The following is a 27870-nucleotide window of genomic DNA, read 5'->3' as shown; positions in this document are numbered from 1 at the left end:
CGTCCTCGTTGTAGTACCCGCTTCAATCTGGTTTCTTTGCCACGTCTTCATCCTGGCCAACGTCTTTCTTACCGTGATTCTGGTTCTGAGTTTCCTCATTGCGACCATCTTCCTCCATATTAGGATCAATGTGCTTACTGTTCCCAGCAGGGGTTTCATCCCCAACCTTATCCTTCTGTCCGTCGCTGGCCATCTATTCTCATTTCTTTCCCACAGACGGTGCCATATTATGTGTGTCAATTTTCGACCACACTGCGAACTCAGTATTCAGCTGGAGAGCACTGGCAGAATAGATGGCGCCTGATTGACCTGCAACAGAAAGAGAAGATTCCAGCGGTGGTTCGTCCACCCGGAGGCACTCCGACGATCAAGTCAGTTATCTCTCAAAGATAAATCAAGTGCTTAACTCACTATTCAGAATACAAATTGCGTACCTTAGACCCATGGGGGTGACTCTCTTTTATAGCCATCACTTACCTAATCCCAATAGAAGCCTTGCTTCAATGGACTTTTAGCTTAGTGCTTATCATGGACTCTTCAATAGATAAAGATAAACTCCCTAAGAGCTTTATCCTTATCCAGGCTGAAGTCCTTTCTCACTCTAGGACTCTTGTCCCTTATTTGCTTATCTCGGATTCCAATATCTTTGGAGGTAACCTCGGCCTAGCCGACACAACCTCAGCATCACGACTAGGACACATGGCACCTCGGCTAACACGTCTGCGTCACCTTGGCCACGTGTTAGTATCTCAGAAAATATATCCCCACAACATTAATTAAATTAGTTCAATAAATCATCAATCAACCATAAGTTTATTCCTCCAAAATTTTTTAAATTAACCAACAATTAGGGCTTTTTTGTTTAATCCATCAAAATCATGTTCCATTAATCTCAGGTTCTTAAAATCAACATTAAAAATAAGATTTGCTATTTGGATTCTAAACCCTAACTTACATTATATGCCTTTTGAAAATCTCTTCTAAAAATCATAATTTTATGCAATAGGAGAATACCAACAAGTTTATCTATGGCAAGGTATTGAAGAGAAATAAGGAAATCCCTACATCTTGAAGCGAAGAGGAGAACCTGAAAAACTTAATGGCGACAAAAGCACGAATTTCTTAGATCAAAATGAAGCCCTTGACGAGATCTACAATCTTTCTCAAAGGACCAAGGTAAGAAGATGTTTTTAAGTGAGTAGATCTGAAGATCATATGTTAAAAGCTTGAGTTTAGAGAGAGAGAGAGAGAGAGAGAGAGAGAGAGAGTTCTACAAAGTAGAGGAGAAAAATAGAGAAAAGAAAAGACAAAGTGAATAAATGAGTAAGTGAGGACCCTATTTATAGTACTAGGTCAAAGTGAAATAAATTCCCAAAGTCAACCTAAAAGAATAAGTCAATCCCAAACAGTGACCTAAAAATATGAAAATTACTCGCAGGTGAAGACACCCAGATCAATGGTGTCGACCCCAAGAAGCAGTGTTAAAACACTATTGTTTACAGCAGATAGGGTGTCGACCCTAGAACTAGTGGTGTCGACTCCAAAAAGCAATAACAAACCAAAAGCAAAGCAGCAAGGCAGTGTTGACACCAATAAGATTGGTGTTGACCCCAGAAGCAGAACCAAACAAGAAAAGAGAGAAGAACAACAGGTGTCGACCCTCAAGGAGCCTAGTGTCGACACTAGAACAAAATTTCTAAGTTCTCAGTGATTTGTTCTTCGAGCGCAAATGTCATAATCTATAGGGCATTGATGCCTTTCTTTCATACATATATACTCGTACAAAGGATGATTTTGTAGGTCTTAAAGTGTGAAGTACATTTTGCACATCTCAAGACACGTCTGGGGGATTTTCTATGTCTTTCAGTATTTCTCTATTAGCTGATAAAGTTTTGGAAACCAAAAATTGAGAGAAGAGTACCCTATTTGGTTTTTTGACTTGTCGGTCATGATGGTGATGTCTATTTGTTGAATTGTACCTTGATCTTTGTGGATAGATGCCAAGATGTTCCTTTCAGAAACCGGGACTGATTCTCAGAGAGGGAAACAATTTTCAAGGTGACTCTTGAGGTGTCTATGTTCCTTTCTAGGATTTTTTGATGTTGATATTCATTCTACTAAATTCTTTCCCAATTTGGATGATTTCTTCTAAGGACTTGCTTTTGTTTTGATACGAGCGGACTTTTTTGAGAAGGCGTTGAGCATTGACTTCGAAGAGGCAGCTGATGATTCTGGGGCATTTACTATGCCTTGGAATGGTTTGGTGTTCTCATATTAGGCTTGGAGGAATCCATATGAAACCATTATTGGATTTGTGATAATTGGGATAATGACATTTGAAATTGGTTGAGATAACTTTTTCTAATGAAACGAACGCCATTTTTGATGTAAAGTAGATTGTTTTCAATTAGGTAAGGCTTTCACCCAGTTGGTTTGAGACATGGAAAGTAGATTGATGTAAAGTAGATTGTTTTCAATTAGGTAAGGCTTTCACCCAGTTGGTTTGAGACATGGAAAGACACTCCTTATATATGATTAGTTTTCCCTACAAAGGTGACAATTGGGAAATGTACCTTAGACTTAGATCAGGTTGCTTGGGTAATATCATACCTTCGCAAATGCTATTATTAAAGTAGAGGGAAAATTGCATTGGAGATCCTTATATTTTGGTTATAGTGTCAATTTGGTCCCTACACTTTCAATTTGTTCAATTTTGACCATTAATTTTAGATTTTGTATCAATTTGGTTTAATTGATAATGCCCTTTTGTTTTTTTTTTGTTTTTTATTTAACGAAAGTTGATTACTAAATTGGTTGAGGTTAACTCGTTGAGTTAAATAAATTTCTCATTTTGCCTTTAAAAATATGACACGTCACTTGTGTACGTATTTTCCATAAAAAAATGCTAAGAGTTTAATCAATTGGACTAAGTTGGCACAATATCATAAATTCAATGTCAAAATCGTGGTAATTGAAATAAGAGTAACCAAAATGACACAATGATCAAAGCATAAGGACCACCGTCATAATTTGTCCTAAAGTAAAAATAGAGGAAAAACAAGTGGGGATTGCTAAATAGTCGATCGCCAACAAATGGGATGAATCGTTGATGCCTGCCAAAACATGGTTTTAACTTCAGATTAGAGTGATCGCTTGCGGATCGATCATTTTAGCGGGAATAATCCTAATTTGACCAATTTTAGTTTTCTAATCAAAAGACCCTAATACATTTCTTGGGTTTAAGCCTCATAATTTTTTAGCAACCTAACAGTTTTTTAGTGTTCTTCAATCTTTACCCTAACAGTTTTTTAGTGTCCTTCAATCTTAGGCAAATTTCTCTTAAGCACTTTTATAAAAATCTTCACACTTTACATTGCATGACATTGCATCACCATGATATCTCTTTGCGGTTTGTGTGAATGTATCTATCGTTGTATGGAGATTGAGGCAAGGGTCTTTGTGGTGATCTAGAAAATCAAAGGAGGTTGATGGGATCAAGTAGAGTCTGTGGAGCGTGGAAAATAGATTGGAGTTCTAAATTTTTCAGCATAATTCCCATCTTAACTAATGCAAATTACATAAGATAAAAGAAAATTAACCAATGACACAGAGAGATCTTGTGTATCAATTTTAGTGAAGTAAATGCAAATGAGATTTAAATCAGAAAAGAGGAATTAGGTATCGAAATGTGATACCGTAGGACTAAAGCAACATTGATGCCTAAACCAAGACGACCAGCTTTAATTATACAAACCAAAATCTCCCTTTGATTGATCAATCTCACAAAAACAATGTATTTTTTTTTTCTTGAAAATTTGTAAATATAGAAGCAATCTCTTTTGCAAAGTGCATACACAATAGTGTATATATATATATATATAGATAACACAAACTTATGACGTCAAATCAAAGTGGCGCAGCGGAAGCGTGGTGGGCCCATAACCCACAGGACCCAGGATCGAAACCTGGCTTTGATAAATTTTTTTTCCCTGTTTTTTTTTTTTCTCTCCCACCAAATAGAAATTCTTAAATTTGTTTTTTATTTTTTATTTTTTGTTCTCAAAACTGTCCCAACTCCATATCTTCATCTCCTCCAAACCTTTTTTGTGGGCGTCAATTTGGACCCATATCGATGACCTGAACCTTATACCTCATAAATCCTGTAATAAAAGTCATCTATCTAAAAAAAATATTTCATCAGACATATGTAATAAAAAAAAATTATTTTATTTTACAAAATAAACCATAAAGATGATACGAAACCCAATAAGGCAAAATGAATCAGAATAGAAGCCAACAAAATGAAAGCAAAATAAAAAGATGAAAAATATGATTTATGGACATTTGGCATTACTTCTTTTTTATTTTTATTTATTTATCTATTTTGGCTAGAAATCTCACAAAGATGTGAAAAGGGGTGTATATTGTTGTTTTATTATTATTATTATTTTAATTTCAGTTTCTAGAAATATTGTAAATAAAAAAAGCACCCACCCACTGCCAACCTTTCTGGCAATCATTCAAATGCAAGGAAACATTTGAAATTTGAATATAAAGTTATTACAACACAATTGATCTATGCTTTCTTTCTTTCTTTCTTTGTGGTCCCATCTTGTGTTCAAAAGTTAAAAAGATATACAGTAATGATAAAGATTTCACAAAACACAATTTCTACAATTCCCAAAATAATTTGGACTATTCATGTCATTGTCAAAGATAGAAAAAAAAATAAAAAAATTCAAACAAATCAATAATCAATACATCAATAGGGATCGTGAAGGTATTCCTTTGTGGGTTCTCCAACATTTTCCAAAAGATGAAACTCGGCCTACTGTGGTAGACGAAACCTACTAACATCTTTTTTTGCAAAAGCCTAGGAATTAAAAAAGAGGGTCTGGATGGTTTCCAATTCCAAATTGGATTGAATTGCTCAGTTTGGCACATTAGGTTTACTTTTGAGTCTTGTTTCAATAATTCAAATCGTTCACATTTTAAGATTTGTCGAGTACATCATTTCTACGAAAAACCAAGTCGATTAGATAACGGAAATCATATGTTTGGATCAATTTTGTATGAAATGTTTATTTTTTCATCATCAATTTTTCTTTCATATAAAATTAATTCGAACATGTGGTTGCCGTTATTTGGTCGATTTGATTTTTTGGATGGATAATTTTCTCGATGAATCTCAAAATGTGAATGGTTCAGATTATCAAAATGTGACAAAAAAATGGACCCAATACGCTAGACAACACCTCTCTAGTCCTAAATCGGACTAGAGAGAAGCCAGTCCCTTAAAAAAAGATAAAAAAATTTATCATGATTTTTGATCTGTGGTGTATATTTAAGCTTTGTATTGTGGGACTAAAACCTAAGTAAATCTTTTAACTATTAATTTTAAATTTTGAATAATTCCTAAACATATTTTTTTTCTATCTTTGTATAGTATTACTGATCTTTTTTCTCCGCTCTGCATTCAACATAGCTAATCATTATTGACTTGTGATTGAATAACATGCATGATAATTTTTGTTCCTTTCCATTTTGCATTATTGGAGGATTCACGTTTGAGTTTACTTTAGAAGATTAGCTATACGTATTGCTAATTAGTTATGATATTTATTTATTTATTTATTTATTTATTGGTCAGTTGAAAGGATATAGTTCAGAGTGTTTGGAAAAGTGTCAAATTTTAGCTACAACCCTTTCCTCTCTCTTTCATAATGGAACTCACAAAGTAGCATTAAAGCAACATCGTTAAAATCTAATATTTTCACACTACAACACTGTCAAAATTTGATTTATGATAATTTATTTTAGCATTAGAAATGTTCTGTGACTTGAAATGCAGATATTGGTATATTGCCCTCATAGATATATTTGCATTGCATGTAGAATATATATATATATATATATATTTATGACAATCGTGTTTTCAAAGTGTACCAAGTCTGGTGTTTTTCCAGTAGATGAGTATTAAATTGGTCTTAGGAAGTTTTGTTTTTTTGTTTTTGGCATAAATTGTTGAGTTTGCACATTTCTGAAGGCAAGGGATTGCTAAGCTACTGATAGGGATTGATCCCGAGCAAGGGATTGCTAAGGGATTGATCCTTATTGCACTTGGATTTTTTTGACATGGGTGTGTACTTGTGCAATATGGGTCACCACCATTGCCGTTGCCGTCCACCCACCACCACCGCTGCTACTGCCGTCATCACCTACTTGCCACCACTGTTGTCGTCATCATCGACCCATCATATTCTCTTCTTTTCTCTTCTCCTCTCTCTCTCTCACTACTATTTTTTCAGAAACTTCAATCCACCATTGCCGTCTTTGTCGTCTACCTGCCACTATCGCTACCGCTATCTACTCACCACCACCACGTCGTTATTCGGATGTTGCCACCGTTCACCAACTATCTCCACTATCGTTAGAGGTCTACATTTTACTGTCGCCAATCTATATTCTACCATTGTCGATCTATACTCTACTGTTGTCGATCTACACAACCACCATATCGCTACTGCCTCCTTTATTTAAGATTCAGATTTATTTTTAAGTGATAAAGTTATTAGTCTCTCTTGTTCTTTGTGTATGTGGAAGATGATCGTGTTGAATAAATTTACAGTGATAAATTTATTAGTCTAGTCAATAAATTTACAATGATAAATTTATTAGTCAGGATTTGTCAATGAATAAGTATGGTTAATAGAACAGGCTTATAAGTACCTCCAAATATAATTACTAAATAAAATATATTTTTTCTAACACAAACCATAAAACCATCAAAACGTTTTTCTTAGGAGTGTTGGCAAATCAAATTGGGTCAGGTGGCTTGCCATTTGTTATTTGTCCGAACTTAAGTAGATTAGAAAAAAATGCATATGTATCTATTTGTTCGGACCATTGAAATCGTCCATTCGATAAGGAATTGGTTCGAGTTCGATTTTGGTGAGTCAGATAGATGCTTACCCAGCCATAGGCAAAGGATTGGGTTGCCTATGAATTTACATCATAAATTCAAATTCTAGCATTTAAGTTGGTATTATTATTTTTGTTACATAACATTCTTTACACTTGTATTCTTAGGACTAGTGTAACCAAAATAAAAATAAAAAAAATGAAAAAAAATCTAATTTTCTTTTTTAATAATACAGACATTATTTTTCACACCTTACTTGCTATGTGTAAAACTTTCATTAGATTCTATGCCTTCAGATATTGCTTCATACTAATCATCAAATCATTAATTGTTACTATTCTGAAAAAAACTGAAATCCACGGTATATTGATATGTGAATATGTTTTAATTTTAAACAACAAATAACAATTCCAATCAAAGACAAATCAACAACCAATTTAACATGAAAAAATTACAATCAGAGCGCCTCCAATTATGATAAAAAAAAATCACAGGTCAAAGTCAGAAAATAATCCACTAAGAAGACAAAAGAGAATTACACATGAATACCCTCAATTACCTAACGAATCCATATCCGAATTGAACCGACCTCAATGTGTCTCTTCTACTACCATCTTCACCTCATAATTGTTTTGTCCAACGTTGAATTTACAACTCTGATGTTGAATCCACAGCGATGAGCTACTTTGGAATCCACCAAAGCTTCAGGCCTAAATTTCTCGGAATCCACCGAAGAACAACTCTCTCTTTTGTGAATAAAAAAAAAAACAAACAAACAAACGCTTGATGATATTGATATGAAGTTCACAGATCCATTGATTACTCTCAAATCATTAAGGACACTTATAAAGTACCCTCTAATATAAAACACTTTGTTTTTTCTTCATCTTTGAAAATCTGGATGGTTCAAATCCTAAACCAAGCAAACAACACACTTTATAGTAAACTGGATCGCAAAGACCACTCGAGTGTACATTTCACCGCTTGAGCGGTGTGAGTATAAGCGGTGCAAAACATATAAGTTGACCGATTGATCGCAACATTCACTATTCGAGTGGTAAAATTTGCTTCCCAAAAGTTCAAAAGCTCTGCAAAAATACTAGATGATCATTTTCTCCGCTCGAGTGTACTGATGACAACTTGAGCACTCAAACAGTTCGATCCCCGTACATAGTCAACGAAGTAGCAAATATGAAAAGATCAAGATTACAAACTCCTCTACATAGGCACAATTTGGGTTGGATTCGTATCTAAACACTCACATTCTCACTAAAACATAAAAGAGAATAAAATTACAAGTGAAAGGAGTTTTGTCAAACGGGATTGTCAATTACAAAAACTTAACACATACTGTTTTTCAAAATTTTGACAAAGGAGTGATGACCTATTATAAACGAATCGCATTTAAATTAAGGCACCGTATAGTAATTCCATAAGACTAGCTTCTCCATATTATGATGTCAATCTAAATGTGGGTTTGGATAATGGATTGGTTAGGAATTTGAAAACGAAAAGAAAAAATGTGAGTGAAATAATCCAAACACAATTTAATAGAACGTTGAGCAATGCTACAAATCCAAACATTTTATTTAAAATTTTACTCAAAAATATAAATTTTAAATGTGTAGTTCAAATTTATTCAAGTCATAGACCCCACAAAATTGAATCTCAATCACACTTCATATAATGAAGTTTTTGTCAAAATTTTTATGGACATCTAGCTTTAGTGTAAAACTTTCAAACCTAAAAAAGATGTGAAAAAGGGATTATATTGTTTTTTAATTTTTCATTTTGAATTTTATTAGTTTTTTTTTTCACTGACTAGAAATATTGCAAAAATAAAAAAATAAAAAACCACCCACCCATTGCCAGCCTTTATGGCAACCATTCAAATGCTTGAAACATTTGACGGCACAATTGATCTACGTTTCTTTCTTTCTTTCTTTCTTTGTGTTCAAAAGTTCAAAAAGTTGTAATTGGCCAACTGTGGTAGACCAAACTTACTAAATTATTAATATGTGATTGAATAACATGCATATAATTTGTTTCTTTCTATTTTGCATTTTTGGAGGATTCACTTTTGAGTTTACTTTAGAAGATTAGCTATATACATATTGCTAATTGGTTAGGATTTTATTTATTTATTTTTGTCAATCGAAAGAATATTATTCACAATGTTTGGAAAATTGTGAAATTTTGGCTAGAGCTCTTTCCTGTCTCTTTAACAAAGTTCACAAATAGCATTTTGAATTAACCTTTCGTTGAAGAAAATAGAAGAAATGATTAGTGTGGCATTGAAGCAACATTGTTAAAATTTAATATTATCATATTATAGCATCGAAAACTTAGAATGCTTTCCAGGTAGAACTTGATCTCAAAAGTCAACTTCTATATTGGACATTAAGCTTTTTTGAGTTCTATCAATAAAAGGTTCTAACATTTTGGCAAAAAAATAAAATAAAATAAAATAAAATATAAATAAATAAATAATTACAGTTATGTTACATTAAAATACCTTTAATGCTGAAGAGAAGCTTTCAAAAATCAACATTATGTGTGCCTAACATTCAACTTTAATTCAAAATTAGAAAAGAATTGTAGCTTGACGTTTTATAGTAAGTAGAAGTCATTTTTTTATTCAAGTAATTTATATATAATTGTAGTTGTATTTTAAAATTTAAAATCGTGAGGCTAGGGGTTGGTTGTTAGAACGCGAGTAGCAGTAGTAGAAGAGTGAGTGTTTACTCTTCGAATCTCTCTCAATGCGTTTTATTTCCTTGTACCTGTAAATTTCATATTTTTAATGGAATTTTTCTTTGCCGATCAAAAAAAAAAAAAATTATATATAATTGATTTTCTTGGAGAGATTTTGATGAATTGATACTAATGTACCCCAATCAAACAATCAATCAATTAAACTGATTAAAAACACAGGGATCAATTATATTGTTAGTTCTTACATTTTGTTTCTTATGTCATTTTTGTCTTTGACTCAATTTTGACTCTAATTTTAAATTTTGTATCAATTTGATCTAATTGATAACGCCGTTAGAGTTTTTGATGAAAAATGATTACTGATTTGATTGAGATTAACTTACTAAGTTGATCAAGTTTACAATTTTATCCCTAAAAATATATGATACATGCCACTCATATGCACGCTTTTTATAAAAAAATGCTAATATTGTTGAGTTAATTAGATCAAATTGAGACAAAATAAGAAATTCAAGGTCAAAAGAAATTAAAATTATAGGGAACCAAATAATTAAAGAGCCAAAATATAAAGATTACCGGTATAAATTGCCCACAAAACATATATCATAGAAATTAACCACGTGAATATATTTGAAAATGCGAAAAGGAAATAAAATGTATAGAAGAACTTTTGAATGCTTTTAAATTCTTAATGCAGAAGCAAAGCAAAAGAGGTTTAGGTCAGAATAAGAAAAAACATATGAAACATTCAATTGTATCATGTGAAAGGTCTTTGTTATTGTGGAGTTCTGATCATATGCTAGTAAGTCTATTGAGTTTGACATACTCCCAAAGTGGATTACTTTATGCTAAGAAATAGACTACTGCTTTGTGTTGAGAGTCCACCCACAAAAAAAAGAAAAAGAAAAAAAAAACCCGAAAACGAAAAAGGGAAAAAGGAAGAAGCAATGTATACTCTAGATTCATTTTAATGTTGGTATCATCATACAAAAATCAAATTCAAACCACACGTTATATCTTTTAATAAATTATGGTGTTTAAGTTTTATAAGAAATATAAAAACGAAAGTGAGAGTTTCTCTTCATGTGAGTAACAATTAGTAAATGGGTACAAAATCAATCACAAAATATAATTTTGATTATACATTTTACATGGTGAGATCCTATGTTATGGAGATGGTTTCACTCAAATTACTTTATTGTAAGAACAAAAATTACATTCGAAGTCTCTGTAATTTGTCTCTTATGTCAATTTTTTATATGTAGTTCATTGTATTAATTTTGTGATTTAATTTTTCATATAGTATTAATTTAATCCAATTGATAATATTTACTATAAAAAAATAAAAATAAAAAAACAAAATCAAGAGCAAAATGATAAATTAAATGAAATATTTCAAATTGTATATACCAACTCTTCAACCACTTGACATGAGACCTTCGTATCACCCGTTCGACAAATCAAGCAAAAAAATAAATAAATAAATAAATAAATAAAAAATCTTTCTTTCCCCACAGCCATTTTCCGGCACTCTCGGACAGGGGCTCCGTCACCAATTTCAACCATTTGGGGAAGGGGGCTTAGCTACTGAAAAAAGAAACCATGCAGGATGGAGGATGGAATCCGGTGATAAGAAGAAGACGAGTTGCAAACCAATACAGTAGATCAGTGGATTATGGAGTATTTACTCTCTTTGTGGATAATATCCCAAGCTCAATGACTCCGAAGTGTTTGTACACGTTGTTTAATAAGTTTGGTGTTGTTAAGGATGCTTTTATCCCGTCCAAAAGACGAAAATCGACAGGGTCGCGGTTTGGTTTTGTGAGGTATGAGTGCAAGGTGGCTGCCGAAATGGCGGTGCTGAAGGTTGATGGCTTATGGTGCGACAATAAGGCCCTGAAAGTAAAGAAAGCAGAGTTCAAAAAAGGGGAGTTTAAGCAGCATACAATGACTAACAGAGGGGATGTTCCGATGACGCAGTGTCCACAGAGGAGTTTTGGGCATAGAAGGATGGATGTTTCAGGTCGAAGATCGTTTGCAGAAGTCGTTCAGAGTGGTGGCAGAAATGAGAAGATGAAGGTGGTTGTAAAGGCATTCGAAGTCGGAAATGGATGGCTTTATGACAATGTAATTGTAAAGTTGAAATCATTCTTTTCCTTCGATGAGTTTAAAAAGGAGGTTGGTAAAAGAGGTATGGAGGAAGTAAGAGTCAGAGAAGGAGGAGGAAGAGTAGCACTGCTAACTTTTAAATCCCAGCAACATAAAAGGGAGGCTACAACCAAGCTACAAGAGTGGATGCTAGAATGGTGTGATTCTATTATAGATTGGGACAAAGGCAAGTATGTTGAACAGGAAAGGTGTGTGTGGCTAACATGTGCAGGTGTACCACTTAATTTGTGGAGCGTTAGTACGTTTACAGACATTGGCAAGCTGTGGGGTCAAGTTGTTCAATTTGATGATGCTATTACTACTCAAAATTCTTTTAAGTGGGGAAAGGTGCGTGTGATTACTTCCAGAATGGAGTTCATCAATACGGTGATCCATGTTGAATGTAATGGAAGCCCATTCCCAGTTAGAGTGTGTGAGGAGATCCCAACAGCAGGTGAGCCGTGTCATTGCAGTAGTTCCTATATGGAAAATGAGGTCACTGGTCCTATGGCTCAAGATGAAGTGGATCAACTGTCGAAAAATGGTGAGGGAGACAAGGAAGAACATGAAGATGAACACACAAGGAAGGAGGAACAGGTTATGGTGGACTGCGATGCAGGGGAAAAAGATGAAGGTAATGAGTGCCTATCTGTATCAGCCGTAAAAGAAACAGAGGATGGCATGGGAAATCAAAAAGTCAGAGGAGGTAGTCTGGAGGGTAGGTTGGCGAGCACGACAATTCCAAGAAATGAAATTCAAATTGTGGAAGGCCATGTTTGTACCCCTGGGTTTATCAGAAGCCTAAGTGGGCCAGAGAGCTTAAGGCCTAAACTAAATTTAGAGGTGGTGCTGGATGGGCTACAGGATGGGGTCCAGGAGAATAGGCCCATCACGGATTATTCAAACCTCAGTAACTGTGTAGCCCAAACTCAGGTTAGGCCCAGTGTTCAACAAGAAGATAAGCTAAGAGTAACAGTCAAAGTTAACCCAGCAAGGAAAGGTAAGCCCACCCAAGCAGTGGTAAATAGATGTAATCAGGATGGTGTTAATCTGCGTAATAGGTCAAAACTGAACAAAAAACAGATCAAGCAAAAAGAAGCGATGCGTAGCAACTGCTTCAAGAAATGAGCTATCTTCAGAGTAGCTGCAGCTGCTATATCAATGTCAGTAGAGCAAAGTCTCAACACCAGGAGGAGAAACAAGTTATTAAGTGAAGCCCAAGCTACCATGGAAGTTGGGAAAATTCTGGGATTGGATTTTGAAGGTAAGGAGACTGAGGTGATGGGCAAGTTGGCTGAACTCGATGCGAAGGATAAGGAGAGAGTGGAAGGGAAAGCTGTAGTGCCGTAAATCTGGTAAGGACTTAAGGTAGGAGTTTTACAGGAGATGTGTAGTTTTCTATATGATTTTATTATCATGGAACATTAGGGGTTTGCGAAGATCCGAGAAGAGAACAAAAGTAAAGAGTTTAGTTCGGGTGAGGAAGGTAGATGTCCTTCTGATACAGGAAACTAAGAGAAGCTCAGTAGATGATAATTTTGTGAAGTCCTTATGGCCGTGGGAGGAGCTGGAGTACATGGAGGTGGGTGCAGAAGGAAGTGCTGGTGGGTTGCTATGCTTGTGGAATCCACAGATTTTTGAGCTTAAGGAGTGCTGTAGTGCCAGGAGCTTCGTGCTTTTATCAGGTATGGCCCATCATACTTTTAATTGTACTATTATTAATGTGTATGCACCTAATGATATGCTCAAAAGAAGGAAACTTTGGGACTCCCTAGCAACACTGAATCAGTCCTACCTAAGCCCTTGGTGCATAGGTGGTGACTTCAATGAAATCAGATTTAGGAGCGAAAGAAAAGGGTGCTCTAGAAGGGAAAGAGTGATGAAGGATTTTAATGATTTTATTGATAAATTGGAGCTGGTAGATATGCAAATGCTAGGCAGGCAGTTTACTTGGTGTAATGCGATGGATGGGAATAGATGGAGTAGAATCGATAGATTTTTAATCGATCCGAGGTGGCTGGAAGAGTTTAAGTTTAAACAGTGGGGACTGCCTAGGTGTATCTCTGATCACTGTCCAATACTTCTTATGGAGGATGAGAGGGATTGGGGCCCAAAACCATTTCGATTTATTAATGCATGGTGTTTGCATCCCAAATTCAAAGCAGAAGTGAAGAACTGTTGGGAAGGATACCAGGTAAGTGGTTGGGCTAGTTTCAGACTTTTGAAAAAGTTGGGTAATCTGAAAGTCCATTTGAAGAGGTGGAACAGTGAAGTCTTTGGCAACATTGAGGAGAAGCTGAAAAAAGCAGAAGAGGAACTGCATGAGTGGGATCTGATAGCTGAAGAAAGGAATTTACAGGATGCTGAGTTAAAAAGAAGGGTAGAACTTAGAAAATTAGTTTGGGATCTAAGTAAGAAGAAGGATTGGCTGTGGCTTCAAAAATCTAGAAGGGTCTGGGCTGAAAATGAGGATAAAAATACCAGATTTTTCCATTTAATGGCAACCAAAAGGCAGAGGAAAAACTTGTTAGACTCAGTTAATGTGAATGGTGTGATTCAGGATGAGCCTGGGATGATTAAACGGGCAGTGGAAAGGCATTTCAAGTTCCTTTTCAATGAGGATTGGAAGAGTAGACCAAAGCTGTCAGGTTTTTTTGCCTCAATCAATCCAACTGACTCAGCTGAGTTATTAGAGGCAGTATTTTTGGAAGATGAAATCTGGGAAGCAATAAAAGATTGTGATGGGAATAAAGCGCTAGGGCCAGATGGCTTTAATCTAAAATGTATTCAAAAGTGTTGGACCATCATGAAAGGTGAGTTTGTGCAATTGATGAATGCGTTTCATTCTAACGGGAAGTTAGCTAAAGGAATAAATAGCTCATTCATTACTTTAATTCCTAAGAAGGAAAACCCTGTGAGGTTGGGAGATTATAGGCCTATAAGCTTGATTAGCTCTATATAAAAAATTGTCGCTAAAATCTTATCAAAAAGGCTTAGGAGAGTGTTGCCCAAGATTATTAGTGAAGTTCAAACTGCATTCTTGAGCGGTAGACATATTATAGATGGGGTTCTGATTGCTAATGAAGTGGTGGATTGGTGGAAAAGGTCAAAGAAGAAAGGGCTCATCCTAAAGCTGGATTTTGAAAAGGCATATGACTCCGTAAATTGGGAGTTCTTGTATTCGATGATGAAAAATTTCGAGTTTGGAGAGAAATGGGTGGTGTGGATGAAGACCTGCATATCCACAGCTCGAATTTCAGTGCTAGTTAATGGGTCACCTACTTCTGAGTTTTCTCCCATGAAAGGTCTTAGGCAAGGAGATCCGCTTTCTCCGTTCCTTTTTAATATTGTAGCGGAGGGTTTGAACATTCTCTTGGAAAGAGCTAAGGAGGTGGGATTGATTAGAGGAGTATCTGCAGGTCCAACTGAGTTGAAAATTACACACTTGCAGTTTGCCGATGACACCATCATTTTTTGTGAAGCTGAGTGGGAGGAAGTTGTAGCCGTGAAAAGAATTTTAAGGTGCTTTCAGGTGATGTCTGGACTCAAAATAAATTTCCACAAAAGCAAGGTGTGTGGGGTAGGCGTTCAGGATGATATTGTACAGGTCTTTGCAAAGAAACTAAATTGCCTAAGTCAGAAGTTGCCAATGAGTTATCTGGGGTTGCCATTAGGAGCAAATCCAAGGAGAAAGGCTGCTTGGAAACCTGTGATAGTCAAGTTTAAGAGCAAGTTAGCTTTTTAGAAGATGAGGTATCTATCTTTTGCTGGAAGATTAACGTTGATCAAGTCCGTTTTGACAAGCTTGCCAGTTTATTTCTTATCCATCTTCAAGTTGCCAGTGGGCATTGCAAAATTACTTCACAAAATTCAAGCTAACTTTCTTTGGGGAGGGTCGGAAATTAGGAGGAAAGTGCACCTAATTAGCTGGAAGGAGATATGCCTAAGTAAAAATAAGGGTGGGCTAGGGGTAAGAAACCTAAGCCAGGTTAATGAGTGTCTACTAGTTAAATGGTGGTGGAGGTATGGAAATGAGGAGGCAGCTTTGTGGAAAAAAGTGATTTGTAGTAAGTATGGCGGTGTAGGTGGCAGGTGGTGCCCCTTATTTATTAGTTCAGTGGGGCTGTCGTATACGTGGAAAGGCATAATATCAGTGGCTGAAGTTAACACTGCTCTGTGAGAATTTTTCTTGCAAAATTTCAGGCTAGTTGTTGGAAATGGCAGAAGATTGCATTTTTGGTCTGATAAGTGGTGTCACAATCAAAATCTGAGTGTGTCTTTTCCCAGATTATTCTCATTATCAGTTGAAAAGGACGGAAAGCTGGTTGATTTTGTACATAGAAGAGTGTCAGATTCAGATTGGAACCTAGTCTTCAGACGTCCCCTCCTAGCATGGGAAGAGGAGGAAGTGCAGAAACTTAATGATTTCCTGCAGAATGCGCCTAGGCTCAATGAAGGGATGGTAGATTCTTGTTCTTGGGTAGCTCACCCGTCTGAAGAGTTCACTGTGGCATCAGTGTGGAAGTGGATGGAAGCAAGTCAAGGGGTAGATATTACAATAACTAGGTGTATTTGGATCAATTTAGCCCCTCCCAAAGCTCAATTCTTGAGTTGGCTAGCGTGGAGAGGAAGGTTAAAGTGTTCTGAATTTTTGCAAAGAATTGAAGTGTTGAGCCCAAATGTTTCTTCTCTCTGTGTGTTTTGCAAATCTGAGTTGGAGACTGTTAATCATGTGTTTCTTCACTGCCATTTCATTTGGAAATTGTGGGCCAATTTTGTGAATTGGTGGAATTACAAATGGGTTAGCCCTGGATCAGTGGAGGGTTTATTTCTGTCATGGCCAGGTATAAAAATGAAGAAGAAGATGCTAACAGTCTGGAAAACACTGCCGGTAGCAGTTATGTGGTCAGTGTGGAGAAGCAGAAATGACTGTGTATTTAACAAGGTGCAACCGGATTGGATTGCTCTGGCAGAAATAATAAAGGTTAGAGTAGCTTTGTGGGCTTCCTCATCTTTGAAGGGGTTTAATTATTCGGTGCATGATATTATATATAATCTGTGTCAAGTTTGTCATTGTGTGTAGTTAAGTGCTGGCATAGTAAAGCTCTGTGGGTTGATTTTGTTGCTCTACTGAAAAATGTATGCATAAGTTCTGGTATATGCTGTCTTCTGATGTTCTGTGCACGAGCCCTGGTATGCTATGTGCTAATTCTGATCTGTTTTGAGATGGATCTGTGTTTATTTGGATTCTGATCTGTTTGATTAAGCTGGTGTATTATGAGTTTAATTGGGCTGCTTTATGTTGTTGTTCCTGAAGCTGTGTTAAGATGAATTTGATGTGCTGGTCTGAATCTGTTTTGAGATGGCCTTGGTCCTGCTCAGTTTCAGCTTAGTCTGGTGGATGCATGATGTGTAGTCTGAGTTTTTCTGGTTTATGGTGAGGTGTTCAGCTTGATGCAGCTCATGGTATGCTCTCAGAATTAGCAGGAGTGGATGCTTCAGAGGAGGTTGATTCAGAATGTGCAGAGGAGTTTGTTCTTGGCCTGTGCAGAGGAGTAACTAGGTGTAGGTTACTAGTTTTGTTTTTCTGTTGTTTTTTTTTTCCCATCTCTTTCTCCTCTTGATCTTTTTTGGTTGGTTCCACACCAACTGGCGCTTGGAGCTTTGTCTTAGCTCCAAGCTCCTCTTTATTGATGTACTATTCCATACTTTGTATGCTGTCATCAATAAAGATTTTTTTGCCGATCAAAAAAAATAAATAAAAATGGACGACTCGTCATCTTTAAAAGAGAGGCTTTTTGCAGTTTTGAAGGACAATTTCAAATTGTATGCCAATTCTTTAATTGTTTTGAGGAATCAATGGATCATTTTGTCATTGATTTTAGTTTAATTTTGCAAAAAAATTCTTATTAATTGAATTATACTAACATAATATGAAAATTTTAACGATAATCACTACAACAAAAAGCACTTTTGGTGACTAAAATTACATTTTTCGTCGCTAAAAGTAGTACAATTGCGACTAAGATGGAATTAGTCGCCAAAATTGATAACTTTTGCCGACTAAAAGAGTTTAGTCGCCAAATATAAGGGTATTAGCGACTAAAAGGCAGTTTAGTCGCCGAATGTAGGGGTGTTAGCAACTAAAGGTTGTTTAGTAGCCAAAAGTCACGGTTTTTGGCGACTAAAAATGATTTAGTAGCCAAAAGTGATGGTTTTGGCGACTAAAAACAGTTTAGTCGCTGAAAGTGAAACTTTTTGGCTACAAAAAAAAAATTAGTAGCTAAAAACAGTCCATTGCCGACTAAAATTCAGTTTAATAGCCAAAAGGGGACGTTTTTGGCGACTAAAAATAGGTTTAGTCGCCAAAACTGCTTATTTCTAGGCAGAACTTAATTTTTTAGCTACTAAATAATAATTAGTAACCGAAAATGATAGAATTGGCGACTAAAAATTTAATTTAGTCGCCAAAAGTGGCCTAAATTTTTTTTAAGTAAATAATTTATTTTTTACATAAATTATATTGAATTAAAAAAATTATATTTATATATATTATTTTGTATTAATACCGGTTAATATACTATATAACTAGTATATATTGCATATATATTCATGTGATGTTGTAGTGGCATAGTGGAGAGAGTGTGTTGCAAAAAGGTTCGGAATGTGGGACGGTTGGGGTTTGAAACTCAGAAAAAGCAAAAAAAAGTGGGTTTTTTTTTTTTCGACGGAAACACCTTTGGCGACTAAAATTATTAGTCGCCAAAAGTCTTTACTTTGGCGACTAAACGGTTTAGTCGGCGATTGAGTGAGTGTTGGCGACTAAATTATTAGTCGGTAAATGTATGATTTTCAAAAGTGTAAAACACTATTGGCGACTAAAAAAGGTTTAGTCGCCAATACCTCCGCCGACCACATATACGCGACAAATGTGGCGACTAAAAAATTTTGTTGGGGAAAGTAAAATTTCGACTTTCGGCGACTAAAAACGGACTTTTGGTGACTAAAAATTTAGTCGCCAAAAGTGCTTTTTTTTGTAGTAAATGTTATTAGTGGGACTAAATTGACAAAGATATATATTAAAGGGAACTCTGGTGCAATTTGTTGTTATTGTAATTTTTGTGATCAATTCAATAATCCATAATGCTATATTTACCACCCATCTACTTATATTACATTTCAAATATCATTTCATGTGATACAATCACAACTATTAATGCAATGGGTCTCACATAAATTTCATTAATATCCTATGGTTGTGATTGTGCAATATGAAATGATATGTGAATTGTGGTATGAATATATGATAAATGTAGTACTATTATTTTATGATTGGTTTTGTGTATCTGAACTTAGATGAAGATATGAACTCAAAGGAGCACGAATTCATATATATCATTATGATTCCAGAGCTAAGTCGAGTTTCCAAGGCTGTTTAGATTATCAACTAACAAGGAGGGCTCACTTTCCAGATTCTATGAAGGGAAACCAAACTCGGAAGAATGGGAGTTGTTTCTCACACTACTACAAAAACAGATAAAGATCACACTTTTTTTGTGTGATGTATGTTATTTAATCACACCTTTTAAGTTTTATCAAAGTGTGATCTTTGGGAGTGTGATTAAAAATGGGTCATTTTTAATCACACTTTTTAAGTGTGCTTAATAACATTTAAATCACACATTTTAAGTGTGATTAAAAATATTTAGATCACATCTTTTAAGTGTGATTAAAAATATTTAGATCACACCTTTTAAGTGTGATTAAAAATATTTAGATCACACCTTTTAAGTGTGATATTTGGAAGTGTGATTAAAAAGGGTCATTTTTAATCACACTTTTTAAATGTAATTAATAACATTTAGATTACATCTTTTAAGTGTGATTAAAAATATTTACATCACATCTTTTAAGTGTGATTAATAATATTTAGATCACATCTTTTAAGTGTGATTAATAACTAATAAAATATGTGATAAAAAAAGAATTCGACATATTTGAAAAATAATCAATATTATTTTTGTATGCACATTTGAAGAATGTAATACACACTATATATTATATTTTGAATCATAACCACATATTGAATAGAATAACGTCATATATTTCATAAATGAAAATTAAATATTCAAAAGTATATACAAAAGAATTAAATAAAAAAAAATTAACTGTGTTTACATCTATTAAAAAATGAAAAAACTTAAAAAACTAAGTTCTTTAATTCTCGGACCATATTTTGCATCTCTCCAAAAAATTTCTGACCTGAAAAATAAAAATACAAATTAATCCAGAAACCACTGATGCATATGAATAAACTAAAAAGTTAATTCAACAAACTAAAATAAGAACATTAATCATTTCTGTTTGATCTTAATCATTTTGGAAGTAACTTCCCTGTTATCAATTAGATGCCATAGCAGCTCAGTGTCAATGACATTGTAATTAGGAGGTCACTAATGAGCACAGTATTTAAAAATGATAATTCTCAATACAGCTTGTGTACGATCTTTTTGTGAATATATATTATTATTACTGCTGAACCATAATTTTAGGTACCCATAAATAAATAAATAAAAACTCAAGAAACCTTTGGTGCCTTGGGGGTTCCTTGAGCCTTTGAAAACACTATTCCTCCATCCCCCTCCAGCCACTCCCTCACCCCCTTTAGCCACCCCTTCCCTTCCCGGTGACTACTTCACCCTTCCCGCAACTCACCAAACATGTTTTCTTATTTTTGTTAGTATTTGTTTGGAAAACATGTGTATATTAAACATGTTTTTAGTTTTTGCTTTTTTTTTTTTTTTTTTTTTTTTGGGACAATATGTTTCCTGCTTTTTGTTTACAAAGAAGAAACAGAAAATTAGTTTGAGAGTAAAATATAATGTTAAATACTAATTACCAATGGATGTAATGAGAAAACAAAGATGAAGCAGAGTCACATAAAACACCATGGTCATCAAAGTCTCCTGCAGTCATGGTGGCTAACAAACTATTGTTGACAAACTCAGAATCCTCAAGTTTGGAAAGAGATGTTCTTACTGAGTTACTATTTGATCCATCTTTCTTCCTCTTATGCTGAGCAGCTGCCCCTATTAGCTTCATCCTCAATTTACTTGGAGATATTATACCACCCTACATTACCCATTTATTTATACCACCAAAAAAAAATTAAAAATCAAATACCACAATCAGGAAAAATACCCAAAAAGATTAAAAAAAAAGAAATTCAACATTGTAATAGAATCATTTGAACACTAAAGCCCCCCATTCAAGAATTTTATTCAAACACCATAATGGGTTCTCTTATCTTACTAATTCAAAATTTGAAAGATTTGTTTAAACAAAAATCAAATATTTGGGAAACCCATCAAGAATTTCTCTAAATTTCTTCTCTGCTGTTATTTAGGTCAAGAATTTCTTCTTCTTTATCTAATAATGGATTGGATCACCTAATGACTAAAACTATATATTATTTTCTCTGCTGTTATTTTTCATATCTAATTTACTCTCTGTTAATTTCCCTAGCCTTAAAGCATTGTCACCTAGAGGTCAAGTTTGTGTGTTCTTTCTTGTGTGTTTGTTCTTCTTGTGTTTTGAGTCTTACCGATTATAGTTAGGCATTATGGATTGCTAACACCTTTGACATGTATGAACAAATTAAGTGGCATTACTAAATGTGTCGATTCCCATCTCTTTCATTGATCATGGTAAACCTCATTCTTCTAGACTTGAGATGAAAGAGCTCAGCAACACTCAACAATCTCCAAAAATCATAGAATTAGCATATCATCTCTTATATCACACCTCTAAGTAGGATTGATCATTGATTGGATTCACCACAGAACTGTTATGGTTCTTGAATAAATGCAATTAAGAACACAATCCCAATCCTACTGCACTCAAGGAAGTGCAAGTGTGTTTCCTCTTCAGATATCTTTCAAATTACAATGATTTACTTTATGAAGTATAAACAAGTATGTTCTTTCTATAAGAAAAAACACAAATAAATGAGTCAAAATGAAGAGAAAACCTCAAAAAATAAATAAACAAATAAAAGGGAAGGAAGAGAGCAGTTACAGAACTAGATGGTCTGGTCAGAAATATCTCAAGAAGCTTTACTCATCCCGTTGAGAATTACTCATCCCTGTTGAGAATAACAATTGTTACAATAACGATAAAAAGAAACTTTGAAGTAGTCAAATGAAATGAATCTAGAACAACATTCGGAACAAGCAAAGGTAGAAATCTATGCATTAGAAAATAATGAACACTTAACTGATTCATACAATTGGAGTGTAATCTATTCAGTTTTACACCTGTACATATGTTCTCCCCTAACAAATTGAAACAAATGCTAGTTATGAAAACTATATAGGTGCTGCAGCCTGCAGGTGCTTTCCAATCCTCAATTAGTGCTACGTAATGTGAAGTTAAAATTGTAATTCAAACCATCAAATCCAAATAAACTTGGTGAAGAAACACACACACACACACACACACACAAATTAAATTATTGGTTTCTCCCAAATAATTTGTTGTGCTGTGCTCTAAGTAGCACTGACACATGACAAGGACACAGCTTTGACATAAGGCCACATTGATTTTCAAAAAATGCACGACACGATATGTCTGGAACATTTTTAAAAATTATACTATTATAAATTTATTATATGTCAACTATGTGAATAGCTTATTCAGAGGTAATGAAAAAAAACAAAATAACACTAATTAAAATTAAAAGGTTACAAATTTCATAACCTAAAAACATCAATATATCAATCACATGACAATTAATTGCAATATAAAGAATGCAAAATAATTGTAGAATATAGAAATACAAATGATGAATTCATTTTATTAATATTTGAAAATATATTCAGGTTCCACACGTAGAGCCCACATTTAGGTTCCACACACATGTTGTCAAAGTAATCGGGACACCATCCAGTATACCAATTACACTAAAATAATATCCACGAACTGAAATTACAAGCGCACAACCACCAATCAAACATTTCGCAAATGCACTATACTTTAAACCATTCCTTGGCACTTTTAACTCAATATTTTAATTTAAAAATCAACAACTTATAACAACTTTAAAAAAAAAAGAAAAAAAAGGGTCAAATATTGTTTTTTCTCTATACTTTTTGTACATTTTTCTGTAAAAAGTCAACAAGTGATCCCAAATATAATTTTTTTACCTTATATTTTTGTCAAAAAATAAAAAAAAATTACTAAAATAGCATGTTAGGCAGAAAGTTACATATAACTCTAAAACAGGGAAAATTACTCCCTCCAGTGTTTCTGTAATTTTAAAAATTAGAGTTCTAAAAGGAACTAAATGCTCAAGGATTGCTTGTGCATATTTACATTATCTCCATATGGAAGAAACTGAAAAATAAAATAAAATAAATTGATGCATAAATAAATGTAATTTGGTGACACCTATAACAGAAAATTGTCGATCATATGTTGTATCACATCAGCTCCGGCGGAATTCACACAGTAAGTTTTTACCTGCACGAGCAAAACAAAAGAAAAAGGTCACTCATTAGAAATGTTGATACTACTATCTTTCCCAAACAAGAAGAGATGATAAACTACTTTCTTTCTCTTTTATCTCACTCTTATACTATCCAAACAAGAAGAAGATAAACTAGTACTACTATCATTTCTTTGTTTACTTCTCTCCTATTTTTCCAAATGGACTGAAATCTGATTGTGCTGACCCTCTTTTATCTGGAGGGGAATTCAAACTAGAGAGTTCCAATCCATTTCAAGATGTTGACCTCCAAGCCGCATTTTACTCATTGAGGTTATTATGTTTTTCCTTGATTCTGTAGTTAAATTAAAGAGAAAGAAGAAACTTGCCTGAATAGTACTATGCGCCAAAAGTCTTTGTTTAGTTCCACTGAAGTCAATATCAACCCTTTCCCAGCTCATTTTTGTGAGACCCCTGATCATTGCCTCTACAATTGGATGCAATGAGGAAAGAGTGTGAAAATTAGGGAATAATCAAGAATAAATATTTTACTTACATATAGAGCTTAGAATAATTGGACAATCTGAAATGATGGTAATGAAATCATATTGAACTTCAAATCCTCAAGAGCATAATGAAAATTTCATTTACTTGTATAAAGTTCTTCACCAAATAACTGTTCTAGAACTTCTAGTATTACCTCTTCAATTTCTCTTTTCCATTTTCTTTCCACTTGCTATAACAAATCAGGTTGTGTGTGTTGTGTGTGTGTGTGTGTTTTTCTTCCAGTTTTGACTAAACCAAGACATGCTAGTTCGAAGCCCAACCTTGTTTCACACTGAAATTCATTTTCAGTTCTTTCATTCTTTTCACTAACTGGTATATGCTAGAACAGTCTGTATGCTTGGAAATTGAGCTAGCCCGATACACCTAAAATAATCCGGTACAAACCAGAAAATTAACTGGAACTGTGTTGAGTCTCCATTATTCCAGTTTCCTGTTAAAATGATATGTACCAGCTGGTACAACATGGTGTTGAGCGGGATTCACAATATTGCCAGTAACTTTTTACTCTCTTTCACAATTCCAGAAAAACTAAATATACAAGTGAAATCTACATTTAAAATGAAGGAAAAACCCTTTTTATTTTAATTTTTAACTTGGTTTTTTAATGGGAAGTAATGGTTCTTGAATCTTGTAAGATTAGTGCTGTAGAACATGAATAGCATTGACAAAAATTTGGTAACTAACCTTCCATATCAATGGTCTTGCATACATTGACTTGGCCCTCTAAAGACATTTCTTCTTGAGTATTCACAGGTTTTGCTAACTCCACATTTACGACATGCGGGTATTTGTCAATTCTTGACAGATTTTGACGCTGAAAAAAAAAAGAAAGAAAAAAAAGTAAGAAAATTTGGAAACACAATTCTAAGGCTCCATAAAGATTAAGAATTACCTTTGGGAGCTCACTTCAACGCCGCAGTGATGATGTACTCCATCCAACAAGATCTAAGAGGAAGTGTTAAGTTCTTCACATAAATTAGAGGATTTCAAAAAGAAGAAAATTGGAACAGCCTAACTAGTTTTTCATGTATTGCTTGAGCATATGTTTAAATGTCCTGACATTTTATCTCCAAATATCTTCCTACATAAACAAGTAAAAAATAATAAACAAATGTATATAGTATGGCAGGATACGATCATATCGTGCATTAGCGTAGGCAACCCGACGCCTAAAGGACTGTAGAGTAGATCTGCAGAGACAAGACAAGGAGTCAAGATAGGTTTTATATCATTTGTAGTCACAAAGAAATATTTGTTTGACTTCTGATCAGAATCTATTAAATTCACGAGGGCTCACATAAATGGAAGATCATCAGTATCGTTGGCCATCTGAAGTAAAATAGGAGGTTTTTCATTATCACCATCTCTCGAAAATAAATGTTTCCCTGTTCTTCCAAGAAATGATGATGCATGAGCAGCTGCTTTCTCCAGGGAATAAAAGCCGCAAAATGAAAATATATCCTAAAAGAAGAATGATATATATATATACATCCTAAAAAAATAAAAATAAAAATAAAAATAGAAACTCGCGGTTCTCAGCATTTAACAAAATCCAAATGAATTACCAACACCAAATGAAGATTTATAAAAATAAAAACAAATGAAAAGAAAAATTGTGTTCTGCAATAAGGATTCAAAAACCAAATTCATAAATCTATTAGATGTCATGACTGCCACATTCAAATGCTCAGATCAAAATTGTCCACATTTATTTGTTTTTGTGAGAATCCAAATATTCAACATCATCAAATCTTGATAAGAAATAGAGAGAAAAATAATAAAGAGGAATTCAGGACTAATACAAAGCCCAATACAGTAATCATCTTCCGATATCAAGATCAAAACGTATGAACATCATAATCACCAGTTACAAACCTTTAAAAACAAAAACAAAAATAGAAAATAAATTTATAAAGATGATCTTTTATAATTTGAGAGTGAAACAAATAAGACCATTAAGCAACTGACAGACTGATCATCTAATCTCTTACAATACAAAGAAGAAGAAACAGAAAACCCAATTGAGATTATTACCCAAATCTGATGAATCTTTAGGTCCAAAGAAGAGAGAGAAGAGTCAAAATCAAAAAGAAACCACTCCAAAAGTCGATACTATTCAAATGAAAAAACAAAGACAACCCACAAAGAAAAAAAGCCCCCAAAACATCCCAGGAATTTATAGACAGTTGATCTGGTGACTTGTGAGTCCACAAGATCCTCAATAGTAATTTCATTTTCCAAAACAGTAAACAAGATCCTCAATAGAAAAGTGAAGAAACTGAACCTTCTGAGCAATCTGAGATTGCTTGTGGACTTCACGAGCCTCTTTCTTTCGTTTGCGCTCGAAATGATCATGGCGATAGCCATTTCTCTTCCTGTGAAGCTCTATGTAATCTCCTTGAGGCTTAACAAATCTTAGGAGATTAGGGATTTTTGGTTTTGGGCCCCCGGGAGTGGGGGTTGGGAGGGAATGAAAAAAAAAAAAAGCGGGAATGGAGAAAAAAAGAGAGGGAGACGGGGGTGGATAAAAAAAAATTAAAATCCTTTTTTTTTTAAGGATCACAAATAAAATTTAAACAATAAAACAATGTCATTTAATTTTTTTTTTCTTTTTTCTGACGAGGGTTGCTGTCGTTAAAAAATTTTATTTTTTGTTAAATAATTTTTTTTTTGTAGTTAATGAAAAAAAATTCATTTTTTTTTAGTTACTAAGATTAAAAATTTATTTGTTTCATTTTTATTTTAATTAAAAAAAATATTATTATTATTTTTTATTTGGTAGAAGTAGGAGTAATATTTTAATGAAAAATATTTTTCACTAAAATAAAAGTTAATTTTCTGTGGTCAATGAAAAATATTTTTCTACGGCCTATTTTTTTTTTGTTACTAAAAATCATGAACTATTTTTTTGTGGTAGAGGAAAGGGAGCAACATTAGTAGTGGAGGTGGTGGATAAGAGATGATGGTGGTGGTGGTAGTGATGACGAAAGATATTAGTGGTGAAGTTGTGGTAGTGGTAGTGTAGATGGAGTGGCAGGGGTGAAGGAAAGGTAATGGTAGTAGTAGTGGCAGTAGTGGTAGTGGTGGTAGTGGAGTGGTGGCGATAGTAGTAGTAATGGTAGTCGTAGAGATGAAGTGGCGATAGTGGGGTCTGTTTGGTAACGTTTACGTTTTCAGTTTATATTTACAAAAATTTTATAAACTGGTTTTTGTTTATTTTTTGTTTATTTTTAGAAAAACATAAATTACAAACGCGTTTGGTAATTGACAAAATATTTAAAAAAATTTAAAAATATAAAAAAGAATGAGAAATGACAAGTGGTGGCAAGTAGCGGCGGAAGACGGTGGTGGAAAGTGGGGACGGTGGGTGGTGGGTAGCGGATGGTGGTGGTGGGTGGGTGGATGGGTGACGGTAGCGGGTGGTGGGTGGTAGCGAGTGGGTGGTGGTGGTGGTGGCGGCGGGTGGTGGGTAGTGGTGACAGGTGGGTGGCGGATGACGGGTGGTGGTGGGTAGGTAGCGGGTGGTGGTGGTGGGTGGGTGGGTGACAGTGGCGGGTGGTGGGTGGTAGTGAGTGGGTGGTGGTGGTGGTGGTGGTAGCAGGTGGGTGGCGGATGACGGGTGGTGGTGGATAGGTGGTGGTGGTGTTGAGTGGGTGGGTGACGGTGGCGGGTGGTGAGTGGTAGCGAGTGAGTGGCGGATGACGGGTGACAGGTGGGTGGCAGATGACGGGCAGTGGCGGGTGGGTGGTGGTGGCAGGTGGTGATGGTGATGGTGGGTGGGTGGGTGACGGTGGCGGGTGGTGGGTGGTAGCGAGTGGGCGGTGGTGGGTGGTGGGTGGTGGTGGTGGTGGGTGGCGGGTAGTGAGTGGTGGTGGCAGGTGGGTGGCGGATAGCGGGTAGGTGGCGGATGGTGGTAGTGGTGGGTGGGTGGGTGACCATGGCAGGTGGTGGTGGTGGTGGGTGGTGGCAGGTGAATGGCGGGTGGGTAGTGGGTGGTGGTGGTGGGTGGTGGTGGTGGTGGCGGGTGGTAGCG

The 27870-nt window shown here is 35.0% G+C and overlaps 1 protein-coding gene across 1 annotated transcript; it reads right to left on the bottom strand.

Annotated features, from left to right (window-relative positions):
- Positions 1–20139: 20139 nt before the first annotated feature.
- Positions 20140–26045, bottom strand: LOC114278333 (uncharacterized). Its single transcript, XM_028220351.2, has 8 exons — positions 25135–26045; positions 24972–25027; positions 24730–24782; positions 24522–24634; positions 23660–23757; positions 23270–23305; positions 20685–20917; positions 20140–20179 (listed from the first exon to the last, which is right to left on the bottom strand). The coding sequence occupies exons 1-8, from the start codon at positions 25247–25249 to the stop codon at positions 20140–20142; spliced, it is 744 nt and encodes a 247-aa protein (XP_028076152.2). The 5' UTR covers positions 25250–26045.
- Between the last annotated feature and the right edge of the window lie 1825 nt (positions 26046–27870).

Source organism: Camellia sinensis, chromosome 4 (assembly GCF_055761805.1).
Source record: "Camellia sinensis isolate YWXY chromosome 4, ASM5576180v1, whole genome shotgun sequence".
In the NCBI taxonomy this organism is placed as follows: Eukaryota; Viridiplantae; Streptophyta; class Magnoliopsida; order Ericales; family Theaceae; genus Camellia; species Camellia sinensis.
The sequence above is the reverse complement of the archived record's forward strand: the minus strand, read 5'-3'. Positions and strand labels throughout refer to the sequence as shown.